Consider the following 20,850-nt stretch of genomic DNA (forward strand, 5'->3'; position numbering starts at 1 on the left):
GTCTCTCATGGTTTGCCTCTCTCCCTTTCCCCCACCATTTCCGCCCTTCTTCTCCCCCTTGGTCCTCCGTCAAGTTCCTCCTAATCCTCCTATACGTGCAAACATATGGTATTTGTCCTTCTCTGCCTGACTTATTTCGCTCAGCATAACACCCTCAAGGTCCATCCATGTTGCTACACATGGCCAGATTTCATTGTTTCTCATTGCCATGTAGTATTCCATGGTATAGATAAACCACATCTTCTTGATCCATTCATCTGTTGATGGACACTTAGGCTCTTTCCATGTTTTAGCTATTGTGGAGAGTGCTGCTATGAACATTGGGGTACATGTGCTCCTATGCCTCAGCATTTCTGTATCCCTTGGGTAAATTCCTAGCAGTGCTATTGCTGGGTCATAAGGGAGTTCTATTGTTAGTTTCCTGAGGAACCTCCACACTGTTTTCCAGAGGGGCTGTACCAGTTTACATTCCCACCAACAGTGTAGGAGGGTGCCCGTTTCTCCACATCCTCGCCAGCATCTAGAGTTCTCTGATTTGCTCATTTTAGCCACTCTGACTGGCGTGAGGTGGTATCTCAGTGTGGTTTTGATTTGTATTTCCCTGATGAGGAGGGATGCTGAGCATCGTTTCATGTGTCTGTTGGCCATCTGGATGTCCTCTTTGGAGAAGTGTCTGTTCATGTCTTCTGCCCATTTCTTCACTGGGTTTGTTTTTCGGGCGTGTAGTTTGGTGAGTTCCTTATAGATTCTGGATATTAATGTAAATGATTCTTTAACACAGTGCCTGGCACCTAGGGCATTTTGGCAAAGACAGCACCTTTGAGAAGTAGTGCAGTATAGTGGTTAGGAATATAGCTTTTGGTGTTAAGAGTGCCTGGGTTCAAATCCTGATTCAATTATTTATTAGCTGTGGGACTGCAAGAGTTACCTAGCCTCTTTGTGACACTTTTTTCTCATCTGCAATACGATCACTGTGAGATTTAAATAAGTTAATATAGGTAAAATGCTTAGAGCAGTCTTTGGGGTGTGTGTGTGTGTGTGTGTGTGTGTGTGTATGTACACTTATGTTAAGCATAAGTGTTGCTGTTATTCTTTGATAGCAAATGTTTCTCCTTTGAGGATATAGTCATTTTCAGAAGCAGCCAAAAGTTCATCTCAGCCATGTAGATGAGCAAGCTGAAAAATAGAGTTTTTGGTAAAAATAAAATGTTTTATTTATTTGTTCTCTTAGTCAATTATTTCTTGAGCCCTAAATGTCAGTAGTCAGGAAATCAGGCATGAACTGGACACTTATCTTTGCTCTTGAGGGGCCTCTGGGCAGGCTGAGGAGACAGGTACATGTAATAGCAGTTACAGGAAAGGCCAGAGTCTTGAAGCAGGAAGCAGGAGGACTGAATTCTATTTCCAGTTGCACTTTGAACTTGCTGTGTGGCTTTGGACAAGGCCAGTTTCCTCTCTGGGCCTTTGTGCCTTTGTGTTGGAGGTGTTAAATTTGATATGATCTGTGGAACCATTCTGCTTTGTGGACCTCAGATCTGAGGGACGTTTTTTCAGTAATATGGTGCCACTTCCAGCAATTTCCATCTTTTGAAGCCTGTGCGGCCTCTACAGGAGGGTGTGTGAATTCCACTTGCTGAGAGGTTTCCAGACGGCCAGCCCCACCAGCCAGCCTTGAGTCAAGGCCTCTCTTGGCCCTGAGGAGGGAGTCAGAAACCTGCCCCTTCCCCTCACTGGCTGTGCAGAGAGCACTTGCCACCATCTGGGCCTCAGAACCTCATGTGTGCAGTACAGAGGCTCTATTCAGAGGTCTCCAGGGTTTCTTCAACAGCTCCACCCCAAGCTCTCAGGTTGTTAGGACAATACCAGCTGATATTTTCTAGCACAGCATTTCACAAACTACTTAGGGAAACATTGCATTCTGTGAGATGTGACTAGGATTCAGTATTAAACAAAAGGTGGTGGGGGGGGGGGATGTTCCAGCCTCAAATATTTAGTTAAATTTAAATAAGAATCCTCAGGATGTGTAACATGTGAATTACACCTTGAATTTCCTCAAGGGATAATGCAGTAGACAAAGGTAGGCTCACAAAGTGGCTGACAGCACCAGCTAGGGTTTGAATCCTGGTTCTGCTACTTTCTTGCTGTGTGACCGTCGGAAAATTCACTAGCATCTCTGACTAAGTTTCTTATTTGTAGTTCAGAGCAAAACTGGAGCCAGCCTGTTAGCATTGTTGTGGGGATGAAATGCAGCATTGCATGTAAAATGCCCTACACTGTGCCTGAAATATAAGCACTCAACACATGGAAAGTCACTATTATATTGTCCATGTGGCTCTTTTGTGGGGGAAATAGTTAGAAGCATCTGTTTAGGATGCTGGTATTCCACGATCCCAGTGTGGGAAATGCTGATTGCTTTGTTTGTGTTGACCACTAGGCTGCCATGTCACCCTGGCATTGGAAGACTCCGTGAACATCTACGCCACCTCTTCTTCCAGTTGTGCTGGTCACAGGGTCTCAGGACATGATGAGGACAGAGTTTGGGCACTGAGCACAGGGTCCTGAAACCTCAGATGAGCCCAAAGAAGGGTGAGTACGCAGGCATGGTGGCAGCAGGGGCATCTGAGAGGTAACTGTAAGCGATGAGGCTTGGGGAAGGTCATGGGGGGCCCTGAGGCTGGGATGAAGAATTGAGGCTTTGCCCTGGGTGACAGGGGGCTGTGCTGGAGGTGCTTGGGCACAGACGCTTGCTCTGCAGTGCCCAGAGGCACTGCCTCCTGTTTTGTGTGGTCTCACCTCCTCTGCCTTGGGCATCCAGGCCACATCTGGGAGGGCAGCAGCCTGAGCAGCTGGACTGGGAGGCAGGAGACACAGGTGGGAGCACTGGGTTCCCAGGACACGGCACCTTGCCTCTCCAAGTCTCAACCTCCACTTCCATGAAATGGAAGGAATTGCCATTTCTGAGCAGCCTAACCCCCAGAGCTGTGGCGAGGGCTCAGTGATATGACGTATTTCAACAAGCACCTTACACTGAGATCCTACTATGTACTAGGCTGTGTTCAGGCCCAGAGAAGACTGAGCTGACAGCACTGATCTCTGCTCTTGAGGGGTGCACAGTGTGCTGGCTAGGATAGCATGGGTTCCAGTTAAACCCATGAAAGGGCCCTTCATCCAATGTAGGGGGTGGGAAGATCATGAGAGGAGGGAGGCATTCAGGAAGGTTCCCAGAGGGGGTGATGACTGAGCTGAGTTCAGGCACCCCTGGTAATTAGTGAATGAAGAAAGAAGCAGTGAGTTTCCAGGCAGAGGAAGCAGTATTAGCAAAAGTGTGGAGAAGTGAAATGCCATGATCTACACGGGGAAGCAAATAGCAAGTGGTATTATTAGGACATTAAATTTGAGCTGTGGAACGAGATGGCACACTGCTGGCAGGAACAATGCCTGGTTGCATTTAAACAAAGAACATAGTCTAGGGGCGCCTGGGTGGCTCAGTTGGTTGAGCATCTGACTCTGGCTCAGGTCATGATCTCACAGTTTGTGGGTTCAAGTCCCACATCAAGCTCTGTGCTGACAGCTAGCTCGGAGCCTGGAGCCTGCTTCAGATTCTGTGTCTCCCTCTCTCTCGGACCCTCCCCTGCTCACACTTTCTCTCTCTCTCAGAAATAAATAAAACATTAAAAAGGAGAAGAAGAAGAACATAGTTTAAAGGTAAAGAGGCAAAGCTCTAACTGGAGAATTTTCGGAATTAGCTAGTATAATGCTTTCTGTGTCCTCCCTGAAATTGCACCATGGTCCCCTGGATCTCTGATAGGTTACATCAGTCGCCTTGGGCAGAGTGTGGGCCTTGAATGCCAGGCCAAGGGGTTTGCTCTGTAGCCTACAGTCTAATGGGAGAATTAGCCATGAAAGCCAGGGGATTTAGAATGGAATCCTTGGCATTCTTTGCATGTGCAGGGCTGGCTAGGCAAGGAGGTTCCCAGGAGAAAAACAGAGAGACCTTTGCCCTCCACCTGCACTTAGGCAAAAAGTAGAATTAGGGTAAGGTTGGCTGAGTGATCTGGCTATTGTGCCTGCCCTTTGGGCTTCAGCATCCAATCTCCCATAGTGCAGGGGGCTTAAAGCATGCCGCTCAGGAGGCTAAGTGGTAAGCTCTAGCCGCTGCCCAGGATTTGGGGAGCTATTGCATGCAAAAAAGCCTGAGCCATGGAATTAGTCCTGTTATTACCTAGAGAAAGGAACTGGGCTGTCCCTCCCCAGCTGGGACCACACTTTATCTAGCCTGCTGCCATTGGGGGATGGACGTGTCTCTCAGTCAGCTCCATAGGCCCCCCTGAGCTTCTGAGCATGACAGTTGAATTTCCCATCTTAGGGGCTGTGGGGTAGAGAGAAGCAAGGGCTAGGAGACATGGGGGGCAGGCTCTGACCCTAACCTGCTTGAGTGACTATGGACAAGTCCATTCACCTCTTTGAGCCTCACTTTCCTCATTTCCAGAGTGAGTCCTCAGAAGGCAGATGTGAGCATTAAATAGGATAATGTGTGTGAAGGGCTTTACAGCAGAAGAGGTATCATTATCTATTAAAAGAGGCAGTAGGGTTGGGGCACCTGGGTGGCTCAGTCGGTTGAGCTTCCGACTTCGGTTTGGGTCATGATTTCACAGTTCTTGAGTTTGGGCCCCAAGTCAGGCTCTGTGCTGACAGTTCAGAGCCTGAAGCCTGCTTCAGATTCTCTGTCCCCAGAACATCAGCTCTGGGGTCCAAGGTCATGGATCTGAACTTTCCTCGCAGCTAGAAGCTCATCTCTCTGGGCGCGAGAGGGAAGGGAAGAGCCTTGTGCCCTCCTTGCCCAGATTGACTGCACCTCCCCTGTTTGCACTCTGTCTCTCTCTCTCTCAAAAATAAATAAACATTAAAAAAAATTCTTAAAAAAAAGAGGCAATAGGAGAGAGCAGAGAAGCAGGACATGAATGGAAATGTGAAGGCTCCCCTGTTATTTGATAATCTTAAATTATTGTACCATTTTATAGCATTGTAAGGGTGTTTTGGCTATGTTTTTAAAATTAACTTTATCTCTTAAAGGCAATTATTGAAATATTTATGGATAAAACTACATAATGTCTGAAATAGCCTCAAAATAAGGAAAGGTTGATGTGGGTGTGCGTAGGGGTGAAACAAGATTAGCCAAGGGTTGATTGCTAGAGCTAGGTAGTAGGTTCATGGGGATTCATTATGCTATTCTGTCTACTCTTCTATGTTTACATTTTCCCATAGTAAAAAGTTAAGATAAAGAGCATGGCATTTAGAGTCAGAGTGACCTATCTTTACTTAATAGCTGTGTGACCCAGGGACAGTCACTTCACCTCTCTGTATCTCTCTACTCATCTCATCTACTCATCTGTTAACAAGTGTACTAATAATAGTACCTGCTTTGTAGGGTTCTCACAAAGAGCCCTACATTTATGTGATAATGCACATAAAATTCTTACCCCCAAGCCTAGCACACAGTGGGTGTGTGGTAAATCATGAGTCCCTTCCTCCCTAGAGATCTTCATCAAACATCATGTCTCACCCCCTGCCCTGCTGGATGTGACCAGTCTCTCTGGACCAGGGTCTGTCCCCTCAGGTGGAGGAGGATGATCATGCCCCAAGGCAGTCAGCATGCTGGGCTCTGATGAGGGAGGCAAGAGAGCTAATGTGGTGTCTCCACCCACCCTGGGAGAAAGGGAAATAAATGGGTGAGGATAATGCACTTGGATTGGGCATTTTCTCTACACTGGCCACAGAGCTTTACAACCACCCTGTGAGGTCAGGGCTTTCACTCAGAGATATTAAAAAACTTACAAGAGTTGCACACCTGGTGAGTGAAGAGGACAGAGGAAGGGTGGAAGAAACAGAGAGAGCAGACAGGCATAGGGGGGAGTGGAAAGAAAGTGACTTCAGAGGAATGGCGAGGAGATGGGAGTGGAGTAAAAGAAGGTGAATGGGGAGAAAGAGGCACCGGAAGGTATGGAGTGGGGAGAAAGTGAGGGAGGGGAGCTGGGGAAGTGGCCAGTCCCTCTTCTTTTCCTCCTGGTCCCTCAGGTGATGAAATGACTCCAATACTATCAGCCTCTGGTCATGAAGGTGGGAGATGGGAAGACCAAACCTGTCTCCCTGGGGGTCGCATTTCCCCCAGAAATCTGCCACCAGTCAGCACTGCAGGGCGGACAGCGCCCTGGCCACAACCCAGCTGGGCAGGCATCACCCTCACTCTTCGGTCTCTCTTCCTTTTTTTTTTTTTTAATGTTTTTTTTTTTAAAAATTTATTTCTAGGGGAGAGAGAGAGAGAGCATGAGCAGGGGAGGGTCAGAGAGAGAGGTAGTCACAGACTCTGAAACAAGCTCCAGGCTCTGAACTGGCAGTCAGCACAGAGCCCGATGCAGGGCTCGAACCCACAAACTGCGAGATCATGACCTAAGCGAAAGTCGGACGCTTAACCGACTAAGCCACCCAGGTGCTCCTTTGGTCTCTCTTCCTAATGCTAGGTCTGAGCCCACAGCTAGTCCTCCCTCCAACCCCACTCCTTTAAGAGACTCTTCTCAGTGAGCTTGCGACATGAGCTAAAGGACCAGGCAGGGTATGGGCATGAGTTGTGGACTCTCACCAACTAGCTCTGGATAGGTATTGGGGGCTTCCCAAGAAGTGTGAGAGTAATACCCTTCCCACAATGGCTCAGTGGGGAGAGTTAAGTGGCTCAGTGCTTGGAGAGTTAAGACAGATGGGCATGAAATCCTTGTAGAGCAATAGGAGGCATCTGGACTAAGTAGAACCTGGTAACCCGTTCTTGCAGCCTCACTGAAACCTCGCCCTTTCTCTCATCAGCTTGGGGCAATCTAATCTCTTTACTCTCTTGGCCTTGGTGTCTGCACCTGGAGATGAAGATTACACTGTCTTCCCTTCCTGGCTCTCAGGAGCTGTTTGAGCACATGTAGGATAATGGCTGTACAAGTACTTGGTGAACTTTGGAACCCTGCATCCATATGAGCTGTCATTCCTGGGTGCCAGGCTGTGTGATGTTGAACTTTGTTTCTCTGTCAGGCTAGAGTTCTTATCCAGGGATTACATAAGAACTTCCACATGAGGACAGTCCCTTGATCTTCTCAAAGTCACTCCTGATATTTTACCTCTTGGTTTGTTCAGTGTATGAATAAACGCATGTTCAGTTGCTCTTAGAATATAATATGAGGGAGAGATGTGTGTTTCTTGAAGAACAGATGTGGTTCATTTTTATCAGAAAATGAAAATTATATATTGATTCTCTTTTAGCCTCAGCTACCAGGAAGCTCAGAGTAAAACTTAAGTTCAATAATAAGATAGGTGGTTCTTATACAATTTTCTTCCTCTCCTTTTAACTTGATTTTAATTCTTCTACTGCTTTAAGGGTGAGTTGATGCCAAGCTGATCCAAAGGCAAGAACCATGCTAATAAGCCCCAAACACTCCATTCAGCCATCAAGAGCAACACTAAACAGGGAGATAGGACACATTTTATAGCTGTATTAGTTTCCTCTGGCTGCTATAACAAAGAACCACAAACTTGGTGGCTTAAAACTATAGCAGTTTATTGTCTTATAGTTCTGGAGGCCAGAAGTCCCAAATCAAGGTATCTGCTTGGCTGCAGTTCCTCTCGACTCCATAGGACAGGATGTGTGCCTGGCCTCTTCCAATTTCTAGTTGCTGCCAGAATTCCTTGGCTTTGGCTGCATCACTCCAATCTCTGCCTTTGTCTTCACATCATCTTTTCCTCTCTGTTTTCTCCTGCTCTGTGTAAAACTCCCTCTGGCTCTCTTTTATGAGGGTGCATGTGATTGTATGTAAGGCTTACATGGACAATCCAAGTTAAACACTTCCTCTCAAGTCCTCTCAAGATCCTTAGCTTAATCACATCTTTTGTCAAATAAGGTAATGTCCACAGGTTCCAGAAATTAGGACGTGGTCATATCTTTGGGTCCACCATTCAGCCCATCACTCCATCTGAGACCCCTAAATGCATAGAATCATCCACTGTCTCTTGTTCATGGCATTACTTAATGGTTGGGAGCAGAATCTCTGGGAGTCTGACCCCTGGGCTCCCATTCTAGCTCAGTCATTTACTGTGGGACATTGGGCAAATTCCTTAATATCTCAGCTCCTTAGTTTCCTGCCTGAAAAACTGAAAATAGTATCTCCCTTGTGGTGTTGTAACAAGTAACAAAGTTGTAACAAGCTAAACAAAGTACTCTGTGAAAAATACATAGTATAGCACCTGGCACATAGTAAGCACTCAATAAATGTTAGCTATTATTAGAGATGGTGGTTTTAGGATATGTCTACAAATTCTTTAATATTCCTCCCTTCAAGGAGTAGAGCTCAGTTCTCCTCCTCTTGGGCACTGACTGGATGTAGCACTTCATTTCTAATGAACACAATAAAGCAGAAGTGACCGTGTGTGACTTCAAAGACTAGGTCATAAAAGATGCTACAGCTTGCTACTTGGTCTCTCTAATCCCTCGCTCTGGGGAAGCCAGCTTGCAGGTCTCTAGCCAACCGTCAGCAGTGAGTGAATTAGGAAGAGGATCCTCCGGCCCCAGTCAAGCCTCCGGAGGCCTGCAGCTCTGGCCAGTATCTTGACTGCAATCTTATGACAGACTCTGAGCGGGACCACCTGGCTCAGCTGCTCTTAGATCTCTGACCCACAGAAGCTGTGAACTAACCAATGTTAGCCACCAAACCTGAGCATCATTTCTTGCATAACAGCAGATAACTAATTAGTACTGTTTATCTTTAAACATTAATTATCTGTTGCCTGCCAAGCAAGGGGGATTATAGAGATGTGGAAATACCTGCCTTCAAGGAGCATTTAGTCTGGTGAAATATAAAACAATGTTTGCAATAAAGTATGTGACAGTGCCAATGTTTGTATAGCATAGACGAGGTAGAAAAACTCTATTAAGACAGCATTCCATAAAGGGGGCTGCTCGGGTTGGGTCTGTCTGGAGCACTATGATACAGGCTGACGTTCAGGCAGAATCCAACCTGGTCTGGGGAGCCTGCATATAACAGTGCCTGGAGGGACTTGATGAAGAAAAAGCTCTTTAAAATGACACACTGCAGCTAAACAGACACCTGTCCTAGGATTCAGCCATCCCACTCCTGGGTACATGCTGCACACAAGTGTATTCCACCAGAAGAAAAGTACAGGAGTATATATTCACAGCAGCATTATCTGTAATATCCCTATCCTAGAAACGGCCCAGTGTCTGTAAAGAAACTGTAATATATTCATAGAATAGAATACTTCTCAGCAATAAAAAGAACAAACTACTGATATATGCAACAACATGGATGAACCTCAAAGACATTATGCTGAACAAAAGAAGTCAGACACAAAGGAATAGATATGTATATACCAAGATCAAGATATACTAGTAGACTATATTCATAGAATAACTCAATTAAAAATTTTTTAAGATAAATGGGACCACTAAAAAAAGAATCATATTATTAAATAAGAATCACGTATATTTTAATATATATGTATTAATATGTGCAAGTGTATATACAATTTACTATAAACTGCTGGGCTGTGACAGACATCCAGCTTCTTGTTGGAGGGTCCCACTGGCTTAGCTATGTGACTAATGTAATGCAGCAGTCTCTAGCCAAGGTATACTGGAGTACTGCAAAAATGTAAACTCAATTTCAGCTATAGTGAGTCCTGATGAAGTTGGAAAACTGAGCTGGAGTGATTCTGGGATGGAGGGTAGCTGAGATAAAACTCCGTGTGCATGAGAAATAAGCACAAGTGGCAAGGGATCATCTTGACACAAGCTTACACACAGAAACTCCGCTTTGTGGGTATGTAAGGGATACAGCCTGAGCAACCTTCAGTTCCCTTACATGGCATCACCATGTTGAGGGGCAAGCAAGTAAACCCTGCAAACCTGGGAGTACAGTAGCCCTAGTATTTGAGAATGTGTCCTAATCTCCAAAGATCAAACGACCCAATAAGGAAAGGCCCCATTCAGGTCTGTTCTGGGCCTGTCTTGTCCCATGTCCACACATCTGCCTCTGGACTCCTGTACCACTTGCAGGAGGGTGACACTTTCTAGTCTCAGGGCGCTTATTAATGTTTGAAGAACATCTTTAGGCATGTCTTAGGCCATTACTCAAAGTTCATGATGAGTGCAAACTTTTGTTAATTTGTTCCTAGAGAGGTCTGTGTCTTCTGTTCCCTCTTTAAGATCCCAGCCCCTTGCCTTCTGTGTCCATCTGGCAGTTGCCTTCTTTGTCTGCTTTCGAAGCCAGGCTTGGTCAGATGACTTGCTTTGGCCAGTGGACGTTTGCAAATGTGATGCAAACTGAGATTTCAGAAGCACTTGCACAATGGGGCTTGCCCTCTCTCTTGCTGCTGGGAACCTGAGTCCACCGTGTAAATGAGTCCAAGCTAGCCTCCTGGAGGATAAGATCATGTCAAGAGAGATTCTAGCCATCCCAGCTGTCCCACATATCCCAGCTGAGGCCCCGCACATGTGAGCGAGACCAGCCCAGACCAGAAAAACCATCTGCCCAATCTACAGACCTGTGACAAATAATCAGCGGTGTTTTGTTTTGTTTTGTTTTGTTTTAAGCTACTATGTTTTGGGGTGGTGTGTTATGCAGCACAACCTGACAGATACAGAGAGGATGATGCCATTTACTAAGATCCAGATGAAGAAGAAGTGGTGGTCTGGGAGGTGGACATTCTTGGGAGAAGAGGCAGAATCAGCAAAGGCACAGAGGCATGAAACAGAGTGGCACATGTGGATGCCTCCTACTGTGGTCTCACTGGAGCCCAGGGAGAGTTTAGAAATGATGAAAAATACAGCTAAAGAGTAGGGAGGGGCTAGCTCAAAAAAGAGCCTTCTATACCAGGTTAAGGAATTTCTGGTATCCTAAGGTCTATGGGGAAGCCATGGGAGCTTTTAACCAATTAAGAGACTTCACTAGATTTGCATCCTTAAAACTATTTATAGCTGTTATTAATGGAATGTTTACTGTGTTCTAGGCACTTTTGATACACATGGTGAAAAGAATGCACAGGTTGCAGGGTGGAGAGTGGATTGGAGGTGGTTAGAAGGTACCAGGAAGATGGGCGAGTGGCTCCTACAGGGATCTGGGGAGAGTGAATGAAAGCCTGAACTAAGGCAGTGGCCAGGGGGATGGATGGGAAGGGGCGGGGCAGATGGGCGAAGTATTCAGGAGGCAGAACCACCACTGCCTGCATCAGAGGGAGGAGGAAGAAGGAGGGGTCTGTGATGACTGTTGAGGGTCTGGCTCAGGTGGCTGCAGGGAATTTTGGAATCAGTGGCATTGAGGATTTTTAGTATCATAGAAACCCAGTTCCCAAGGGCTGAAGGAGGCTTGGCAACTATCATCCAACCCCATTCTCTCTACTTCAATTACCACTGACGATGCTGAAAGCTGACTGTGGTAGTCTAGGGCCAAGCCATTTTTTTCTAGCAAGCACACAAGACCCATGATTTCACAGATACCATTGCCTAGCAAAGGGCCAAAGAAGTCGTTTCAATTTGAAAAGTAAGTTGATAAAAAAAAAAAAAAAAAAAACAACCCACAACACATTGTCAGATTGTCAGTAATGGTACGGGTGTACACAGATAAGGCTGAAATTAGGAACGAGTGGAGTTCAGGGCACCCTGCACCACCTGGAGCACATATCTTTTCCGTAGGATCCCAGACGGTGAATGCCTATCTCTCCAAGTGGCCAGCTGGGACTGAGCCTGCTGACCTGTGGCAGAGCCTGGCTGTGCAGTCAGATCTGGCCTCAGCCCTTGGGAACTGACAAGAACATCTCTGTCTTCAAGTCACCTTCAAAGTCAGGTACAGCTTGTCCAGGCTAAGGATTAGATGGAGGCTGTAAGGAGGTAGAGAAAGTGAACACTTCAGTTCCTCAGAAGCCTTCAGAAGCCTCTGGCTCAGAGAGATGGACTTGTCCTCACCCGCCTGCAACCTACCTGCATTTTGTGCCAGGGTCTGCATTGTCCTGAGAAAAGACTCTTGCATTCAGGCTAAAACTTTGTGTGTGGATGCGGGGACCTCATCTTGGGAGACACTGTAAGGGACTGCACCCATCACGCCCCTGGGAGCCCCAAGCCACCCACTATGCAGGTCAAGGGCAACACCAGGCACCTGTGAGGGTGCAGCCTCTGGCTCCGCAGGCCAATGGGCAGACTAGCTCTGCAGCCCAGCAGCCTACCCTGGCTTCCAGGTGGTGAATTCCCGCCTGGACACAGCCTTTCCCAGTGGGCTGGGCCTCCCTTTGTGCAAGTCCGAGAAACACAATGTGCATAATCCTGCAGACCTGCCCAGCAAAGGCAGGCGGGCAGGAGCTAGCTTGGCTTCCTGTCTTGCTGAATGGCTTGAATGGGTGCTGGGCCTGCTCCTAATCCCCCAGCAGCTGACTGTCCCGGCAGGGGGGCAGAGGAGGAGGGGGGAAGGAGAGCAACTCTCATGTCTCCAGGCTGGAGGCTGGCGGGGCCCTGCTCTGACCAGTTCCACCTATGTTTCTGGGGCAAGACACCGAGGCCAGCAATGACCCTGCTTGGGTCCTCTCTGGGGACCCTCTGCCCTTCTCCCAGCACTCTCTTTGGCCAGAATTGGGTGTGCTAGGGTTAAAAATAGGGAACTACTGGTGGAGGAGAGGAGCTTTGAGATCCCAGCACATCAGAACTGGAAGCACCCGTAGGAATTCCATTCCCTGCCTCTCATTTTACAGATGAGGAAACCGAGGCCACTATGGGTCAGGGATATGTCTAAGGTGACACAGTGAGTAAGTGGCAGACATAAAATGAGAACCAAAGGCTCCTAACTTCAGTCAGGTGACCTTTTCCCCAGCAACTGTTTCCCAGATGGTTTTCTGGAGCACCCCCAACTGCTGGGGGACATTTAGCGCCCCTGACAAAATTAATTGCATGGTCAGATACACCAGGAAACGCAGCACATGTACAAAGCACATTAAGAAGCAAAGGCCATGAGAAATCCTGCAGTATATAAACTTGGCACTCTTTCCAAACTTAGTTGTTTCCATGGCATCTTTTCTCACATAGAGGTAGCACTCTGAAGCGTACAGTGTGCAAATTCTGCACTAGACTCTGCTGTAAACTCTCCAGAAATGATTACAGAGATGGTGAGAGCATTTCTGTTTAACCTCCCTGGAGTTTATCCCACACAGGGGCCTAAAGATAGGCAGAATCTCTTTTTAGATTCAGAGTCAACCAATGTTTATTGAGTATCTCATACTAACAAGCGCCTTCTGCCTCAGTTATCTCTGACAGCCCTGTTGGATGGCTAATAGAACCTCAACTTTACAATCATAGAAACTGAGGCACATGGTACTTAGCTAGTTGTTTAAAGCACTCAGTCAACAGTCAGCAAAACTGGGTTTCAAGTCAAGGTCTGCCTCGCCTTAAATCCCATGTTCTTGGTCTTCTTCCCTGTTCCCCTCTCCTCTTTCTATAATTTTTTGTAATAAGCCCAAAACATCAAACTAGAAACAAAAGAAAAAAGCCTGGGTTTATGCTGCATTCTAATCCTGATGCATTGTGTGACCCTGGGCAAGACCCCCATTCTTGACACACATTGTGACCTTGGACATGACCTCATCTCCCCAGGTGTCATCTCTTCCCACTTACAATGGGAGGGTTAGACAAGGCACCCAGTCCCTGTGGGTCTCTCCTGCTCAGTATCCATGACTCCATGATTCTGTTCCTCAGATCATCCTGTGGGGTCACCCCTCATGGGGTGACATGAGGCAGGGCTCATAGGTGGCACAGGGACATTCCAGCACCTGCCTGAGGAATCAGGGCAGGTGCCGACTCACTGCTGGTATCTTTTCAGAGCCATGGGAAACTATCACCCAGGGCTCAGGGATGGAGTCAGCCTTGCATGGTGCTGGTTCTCAGTAGCATGAACTGTGACACCCTCAGAGGCAATGACCTCCTTAGTGGGTGGTGGAGGAACTTGTAGGACTGGTGAGGGTGCATGGCAGGAAAGGGGCAGTCACGGAGTAAGAAGGCATTGTGGCATTCTAGGCTGGCTTGGATTTGCTTTTTATAGGCTGTGTTTGTCATTATTTAGTCAGCAAGTCCACTCTCTTTTTAAAAGAAGGTGGTTGTCTTAGTTTGGGTTAGGCTAGAAGCAGACTCTAAGACAAAGGTTCAAGTCCAAGTAGTTTACTTGGGAGAGCATCCCAGGAAATGCTGCCAGGGAGCATGGAAATAAAGCAGGGCAGGAGAGGACACAGTGAATGGCATATTATCATGCAAATGACCCCTGTTGGGCAATTGGATCTTGGTCATGCTGGGAACCAGTGTGGTACATATGTTCAGCATTGGTGTTAAGCCACCTGGGGGTGGGGGGTGAGGCAGGTGGAGTACGTGTCCCCAACTTGGGCGTCAACCATTGGTTAAGGATTGCTTCCAGGGAGTGAATTCCCAGCATGTCTGGCCTGTGCTGGGGATGACCAACAGGGAGGGCTCCCAGGCAGAGTGGCAGGTGCTGAGGGCATGTGGATAAGGCCCCAGGCGTCTGCCACAGGGGGTGGTGAGCCAGAAGCTGAATCACCTACACTTCAGGAGGGGTCTGAGCTCCACTGCAAATTGCTGGGGACTGGGAGGGGGGGGAGGGACGGGGAGGAAGGTTGAGTAAGTCATTTGACCTCTTGGGGCTTCTGTTTTCTCCTCCAGCAGATGGAATGGAATCGCTGCTGTGCCTATCACACACAAAATCAAATCCCAAATTATAAAAAGATAATGAGTATATACTCATCCCTCTTCAGTCTGTCCTCCCCAGCTGCCTGCCCCAATACCACATACCACTTCTCATTCACTTCAGCTAGGATTGTCAGCAGTTTGGTCCTCCCAGCACCTATATAGCTCTCCTGCTCATCCTGGCCACAGACCCCCCCTCCCCTTACAATGGGCAAGGACTTAAGATCTAGAAATTAAGATTTTTAGGTTGAAGAGGGAGCAAAGTTATATGGGCCTGGGAAACAAGAGGTCTGGATTAAAATCTCAGTTCATTAATTCATTCATTTAATATTTATTCAGGACCTACCTTACCTACAGGTTGAGGGTGCTTCTTGAAAAAGACACTAGTCCCCAAGGAGCTCTGTGTTCTTGGGTAGGCGGGTCCCTGGCTCTCTCTTGGCTTCAGTCTCCCACCTATGAAATGGGCCAGGTGGTTCCTGAGGTCCCTTCCAGCACTGTCGTTTTTTGCTTTAAGTACAGCACCCCCCCCCCCCCAATCTCCTTGAGGGCTGCGTCCAGGAGGCGTCCAGGGGGCCAGGCTCCAGCTGAGTGTGGAGACAGCAGGCAGGGGCTGGGAAAGATCCACGATGGGCCCTCCAGTGAGACTGTCATGGTGCCTGGGCTTTGCCTGCTGTGAGCGCCCCGTAAGCTCTGCAAACAGCGTCTGAAGATGGTGGATTTGGGCAGCATTAAGCTGTATTAAGTGGAGCTGTTTCTACCAAGACAACATTTTAGGATAAACCCGGCACCAAAAGCCACAAGAGGATGTAGCACTTGTGAGCAGTGGCTTCATGCCATCCGCAGCACCTAGCACAGAAAACTGTTCCCCTACTCCACCCACACGCAGGACTCTCTGGGGGAGAAAGTTGTACAACATCCGGCTCCTCTCTTTCTTCTGGAAACACACCCCCAGCGCCCGAGGCACATGACCCAGGCTGAGCCAATCAGATGACTCCATCCTCCTGGCTACTGTGATTGGCCCAAGGGTGACCATGTGACCCAAGTCCTTTCTTGGGACTTTCTTTTCTTTTTCTTTTTTCTTTTCCTTTCTTTTCTTCTTTCTTCCTTCCTTCCTTCCTTCCTTCCTTCCTTCCTTCCTTCCTTCCTTCCCTCCTTCCCTCCCTCCTCTCCCCTCCCCTCTCCTTTCCTTTCTTTTCCATTTCTTTATTTTGCCGATGAGAAAGCATTCTCTCTTGATGGGTGATGGAGAAGTGAAGCTAGAGCTGTGGGAAGCCATGTCCTCATCCATCAAGAAGCCTGTGGAAGGAATGAAGCCAACAGAGATGAAAAGCTGAGAGGAAAGTATCTTGGTGTTTGAGTTCCTGATCACCCTAAGGCCAGCCCATTCTTTCCCTTCTTGGTTACTTAAAACAATAAAATATCTTAAGCGTTCTTTATTAAGAAATAAAACTTCTTCACCTGAGTTTTATTTCTAACACCCCAAGACAAGAGAGTCCTAGATGAGAACCATACTTTCCATGTATTGAGCTTACTGTGTGCCAGCAGCTTTTCGCTGTATCACCTTACGTGATCCTGCACACAGCCACCTGGGCCACGATTATTATGCCCATTTTACAGAAGAGGAAGCTGTGAGACAGAGGGTTGACTTAACTAAGGTCACTCAGCTGGTGACAAGTAGCCAAGTAGGGATTCAAACCCAGTGGTGGCTAACACTGAAAACCATGTGCTTACCTCTTTGGGCAGAGTGCTCACTCACAGTGTGTATCCTAAAGCCCCTCCAGTTCCCATCCTCTGAGTGGCTGCCTTCAGGACAGACACAGCTTCTATGACTTGACCTTTTGTGCCTTGGCCTCTTGGGCTGCATTTGCCTTGCAAATAAAATTACTCCCATAGTAATTTTTCAATAATGAGGGTTTATGATGCCTCTTAGCAGCTTAGCAGGGTAGAGTCAGTCTCCACGTTTGACCTCTTCTCATACCTTCACTGAACTGAGCAAATCCTTCTTTACTGACATCCTTTGGAATGTGAGCCATTTCTGATCTTATCAAATCCTAACCTTAAGAACTGCAACCAATAATGTTGCCTCCAAAGGTTCAGAGAGGTGAAGTGACTTGCCTCGGTCTCCCAGCTCGTCAGGCAGAGCAGAATTTGGAACCCAATTCTTTGTTTAGTTTATTCCTTTTCTGATAGATTTCTGGATCCCTACAGCCCTCGGTTTCAAGCCCTCTGCCACCAGAGTCCCGTATCCAGTCATAGATGACAGTGATGTTGGAGCTAACACTGGTAGAGAGTGGTACAGAGAGCCTTACCTTTCTGCTTTTACCCAGCAAGAGCTTGAGTTTCCCTCATTAGAGCCTCCCATGGGAGCTATAGACAAGGCTGTGGCAAGGACTTGAGCTAGAGTAGCTGCTTTACTCTCTAATGACAGAGTTCCCCCAAAACCGGTGTAGACTAGAGGGGGCACGGGAGAGCTCAGGGCTGGCTTGGTACTGGCAGTGAATCACTGAGCCCCCTTGAACGTGATCATCACCACCTACTCTGCTTCCAGGAAAAAAATAATACAGCCCCTCTTAGTGAGCAGTTTTGTATGTGCAGACACTCATAATCACCCCAGTGAGGTAGATCCTGTAGTATAGTCACCACATCTGGCAGATGGGGAGCCTGAGGCACAAAGCAATGAAATCACACATCCAAGGCAACATGACACACCAGCAAGTGGAAGAACTGGGATTTGAGCCCAGGTAGTCTGGTTCCAGAGTCCATTCTATTACTATCTTGTTATATCATCTTTCTTTTTTATTTATTTTTCTTTTCTCAAAACAACAAATTTATTTTTGCTAGAAGTCCAAAATTCCTATCATCTTTCTTTTGAATTGTCAATCAGAATATTCTCTGCCATCAAACCATTACTGATTTGGTGGAGAGGAGGAAGGGGCACACCAGAGAGTGTGATTCTGAGGTTGAAATCACCAACTTTGTATTGAAACTAGAGTAAACTTATCTAATCTCATTTAAAAGCATGACTTATTTTATTAGTTTTTTTCAAGTTTATTTATTTATTCTGAGAGAGAGGGAGAGAGAGAGTCCCAAGCAGGCTCCATACGGGGGCTTGACCCCACGAACCTTGAGATCATGACCTGAGCTGAAATCAAGAGTTTGACACTTAACTGACTGAGCCACCCAGGCACCCCCTATTATTTTTTAAAAAGGAAAAAAAGCCCTGTTCTTTGCCATCTGTGTGGGCAGATTGGATGAGCATTATCTCAGCAGGGTCCTCCCAGTTCTTTACAGTTTGCGCAACTAACTTCAGTGTCTTTGAACTCAAAGGATCATCTGGTGAGGCAGCGAGTGTTGTCTCCCATTTTACTGATGAGGAACCTGGGGCCAGAGGGGGGAATCACTTGCTAAGTGTGTGCATGAGCTTGCGTGTTTGTGTGCATGCACACACACACACACACACAGTGTGTGTGAATGTTTCAGTGTGCAGGTGCAAGAAGGGCTGTGAATGCTCCTGCAAGCCTGGGTACCAGCTGTGCAAGGAGCTTGTCAGTTTCAGTGCTTGGAGGGGAGTGTTCCGGCCCACTGCCTGTGTATGGAGTCACTCAGACTTAGCTAAGTACACAGCAGCCAGGAGCCGACATTGCAGCAGCTAAAATCAGAGGGCAGCACAAAAATGTAGGTGTAGCTCCCTCCCTCGTACCCGCCTTCCCCTCTTCTCCCGCCTCCCGCAGGGTGGAACTGCTTGGAACAGGCCTGGCCCAGCCAACGAGTCTGTACACGCAGCATCCAAGAACAACTACAGGGCAGCTCTGGGGCTCATGTGGAAACCTGTGCCCTGATACACATGCGTGCATGTACATGCAGATGTGGGCACACATGGCTTTCTAGGAGGTATGCTCAGGCAAGGTGTGGGGCTCTGGGTTCTGGTCCGGCTAAGCCTTTGACTGTTTGGTGACTTCTGACCCTTTACTCCTCTAAGCTTTGGCTCTATATAAAATGGGCATGATGTTAACTACCTCCCAGAGCTGCTACAAGTATCCAGAAAAAGATGTTAGGATCTGAGAACTCTGGGTCTGAAGGTGCCTTGGGAGGAATTAGCCCAATTGCTGATTCATAGAGATACCGAGGCCCAGAGAGGGAGAGGGAATTGCCCAGATCACAGAGCAAGCCAGGCATAGATTGGCTAAAACACAGGCCTCTTGACTGCTGGGACCCAGATACCAAGTGCAAGGCTTGGCCATGAAAAGAGCAAAGTGCTATCTGAAGTGAGTTCTTGCTCTTGCATCTAAACATCCATGTAGATGTGATTTGAGACCAAAATATTTTGTAAATACTGCTTATTAACACAAATTCAGCCCCCTGAGGGGCTGGGGGGATGCCCCTTTTTTGGTGAAGTATTAGTTCAGATAGTCAAACAAAAGACTTTGTGAATCTCAATTTGCTTAACATCCTTGGTTTGCTTTATGCCTACAAGTTCATATTAAGCTCTTACATATCTGCTGGGCTCTTTAGTGACACTCTATCAATCCAGCTTTCCCTAGAAGATAAATTCCAAAACAGGTGGAAAGGCAGGGGAGCCAGGTCTTAGGGCCACTGGGAGTGTTTGCCTAAGTCCTTGTCCCTCCCCACTTGCCCATCTGTTAGCTGCTAGGCTTGCATTCATCTGCTGTGTTTTCCCTGACCATGCCTGGGGCTCACCCCAACTCTGCTTCCTCACCTCAATGTTCACTTTGCCCTCTGTACCGCAGCTCTCCATACACACGCCTGCCTATCTGCAGGTTGGGTACTCCTCAAGGCAGGAACTGAAATCCCAGTGCCCCTTAGGACCCAGCCTCCTGTTGCCACTCAGGAAATGTGTGTCCTCTGGAGGGGCTCCAGGTGAATATGGAGTCCAGGCATGCAGGCCACAAGAGGAAGGAAAAACCTAAAGACCCTAGGTAAGGCATTGGGAGGGTGAGCATTCCTTCCTCCTAAGCTTCTGCCACCCAGCCGGTGACTGTTCCAGATTAAGTGACAGCACTTCCTGGGTGACTGAGATTCTCTTAATAGTAATTACACCCATTCACTAAGCACATACCATGTGCCAAACACCTCATATATATGTTAGCTCTCGTCTTAACATCAGCTCTAAACCCATTTTCAAGATGGGACCTGAGATTCAGAAACCTCCATTCATTTGCTTCAAAGAGAGGAACTAGGATTTGAGCTCAGGTCTGTCTGATTTTAAAGGCCATGCTCACTCTGATAACACAGGCCTCTTCTGGAACAGAGACTCTCAGGAAACTCGGGACTAAGGAATCTCCTTATTGTAGACACAGGGAGGGTAGGAACCTGTCTCCCTACAGACTCTCCTTCATCTCCTTGACCTCAGTTTTTCCATGGGTGCAGTGAGGAAAGGGGCCAGATCCACCCAAACTTATTGGTAATTCTGATAAACCACCCACATTCTTTACTTGGGCTTTTAGGAGTGAAGACAAGGAGGAAGTGGGCAGGAAAAGAACCCAGTTATAACTGGGGTTCTCAATAGGGGCCAAGGAGGGACTCAGGCTGCCTGGGATGGTGATAATTCACCTCACTGGTCCACAGTCATGGAAACATGGAATCCAGGAAGGTGTTTGACACCTCAGTGAGCAGTAGAATCACCTGGGGATACTTGCTAAAATGCAGATTCCTGGATCCTATTCCTGGAGAAACCAAGGTTTGGGGGCAGAGACAGGATTGGGAATTTTTAACAAACACTCCAGATGATTCTGAGACTGAAGTTTGCAAGCCACTGCCTGAGAGATCTGAGTTTTAGATTCTTCTAAGTTTGAACACTAGGAGCCAGGAAAGCGAATATGGGGTCAAAACTACTGTGAGTTATAGCTCCTGATTCATTTGACATAGTAATACATAAGATATTTTTATATCCTGCCTTGATCCAAATAATATTTAAAATAAGATAGGAAGGGGCGCCTGGGTGGCTCAGTACGTTATGCGTCCAACTTCGGCTCAGGTCATGATCTCACGGTTTGTAGGTTCAAGCCCCATGTCACGCTCTGTGCTGACAGCTAGCTCAGAGCCTGGAGCCT

The 20,850-nt window shown here is 47.3% G+C and overlaps 1 protein-coding gene across 1 annotated transcript in view; it reads left to right on the forward strand.

The window, feature by feature from the left end:
- The first annotated feature begins 2,454 nt into the window (after positions 1-2,454).
- Positions 2,455-20,850, forward strand: part of XPA (XPA, DNA damage recognition and repair factor) — a 71,340-nt gene continuing 52,944 nt past the window's right edge. Inside the window, exon 1 of the mRNA XM_039234767.1 lies at positions 2,455-2,586. Within this exon, the coding sequence (XP_039090698.1) occupies positions 2,571-2,586 (16 nt within the window). The 5' untranslated portion in view covers positions 2,455-2,570. The remainder of the gene's footprint in view (positions 2,587-20,850) is intronic.

Source organism: Hyaena hyaena, unplaced genomic scaffold (genome assembly GCF_003009895.1).
Source record: "Hyaena hyaena isolate Hyena2069 unplaced genomic scaffold, ASM300989v1 scaffold_93, whole genome shotgun sequence".
Taxonomy (NCBI): Eukaryota; Metazoa; Chordata; class Mammalia; order Carnivora; family Hyaenidae; genus Hyaena; species Hyaena hyaena.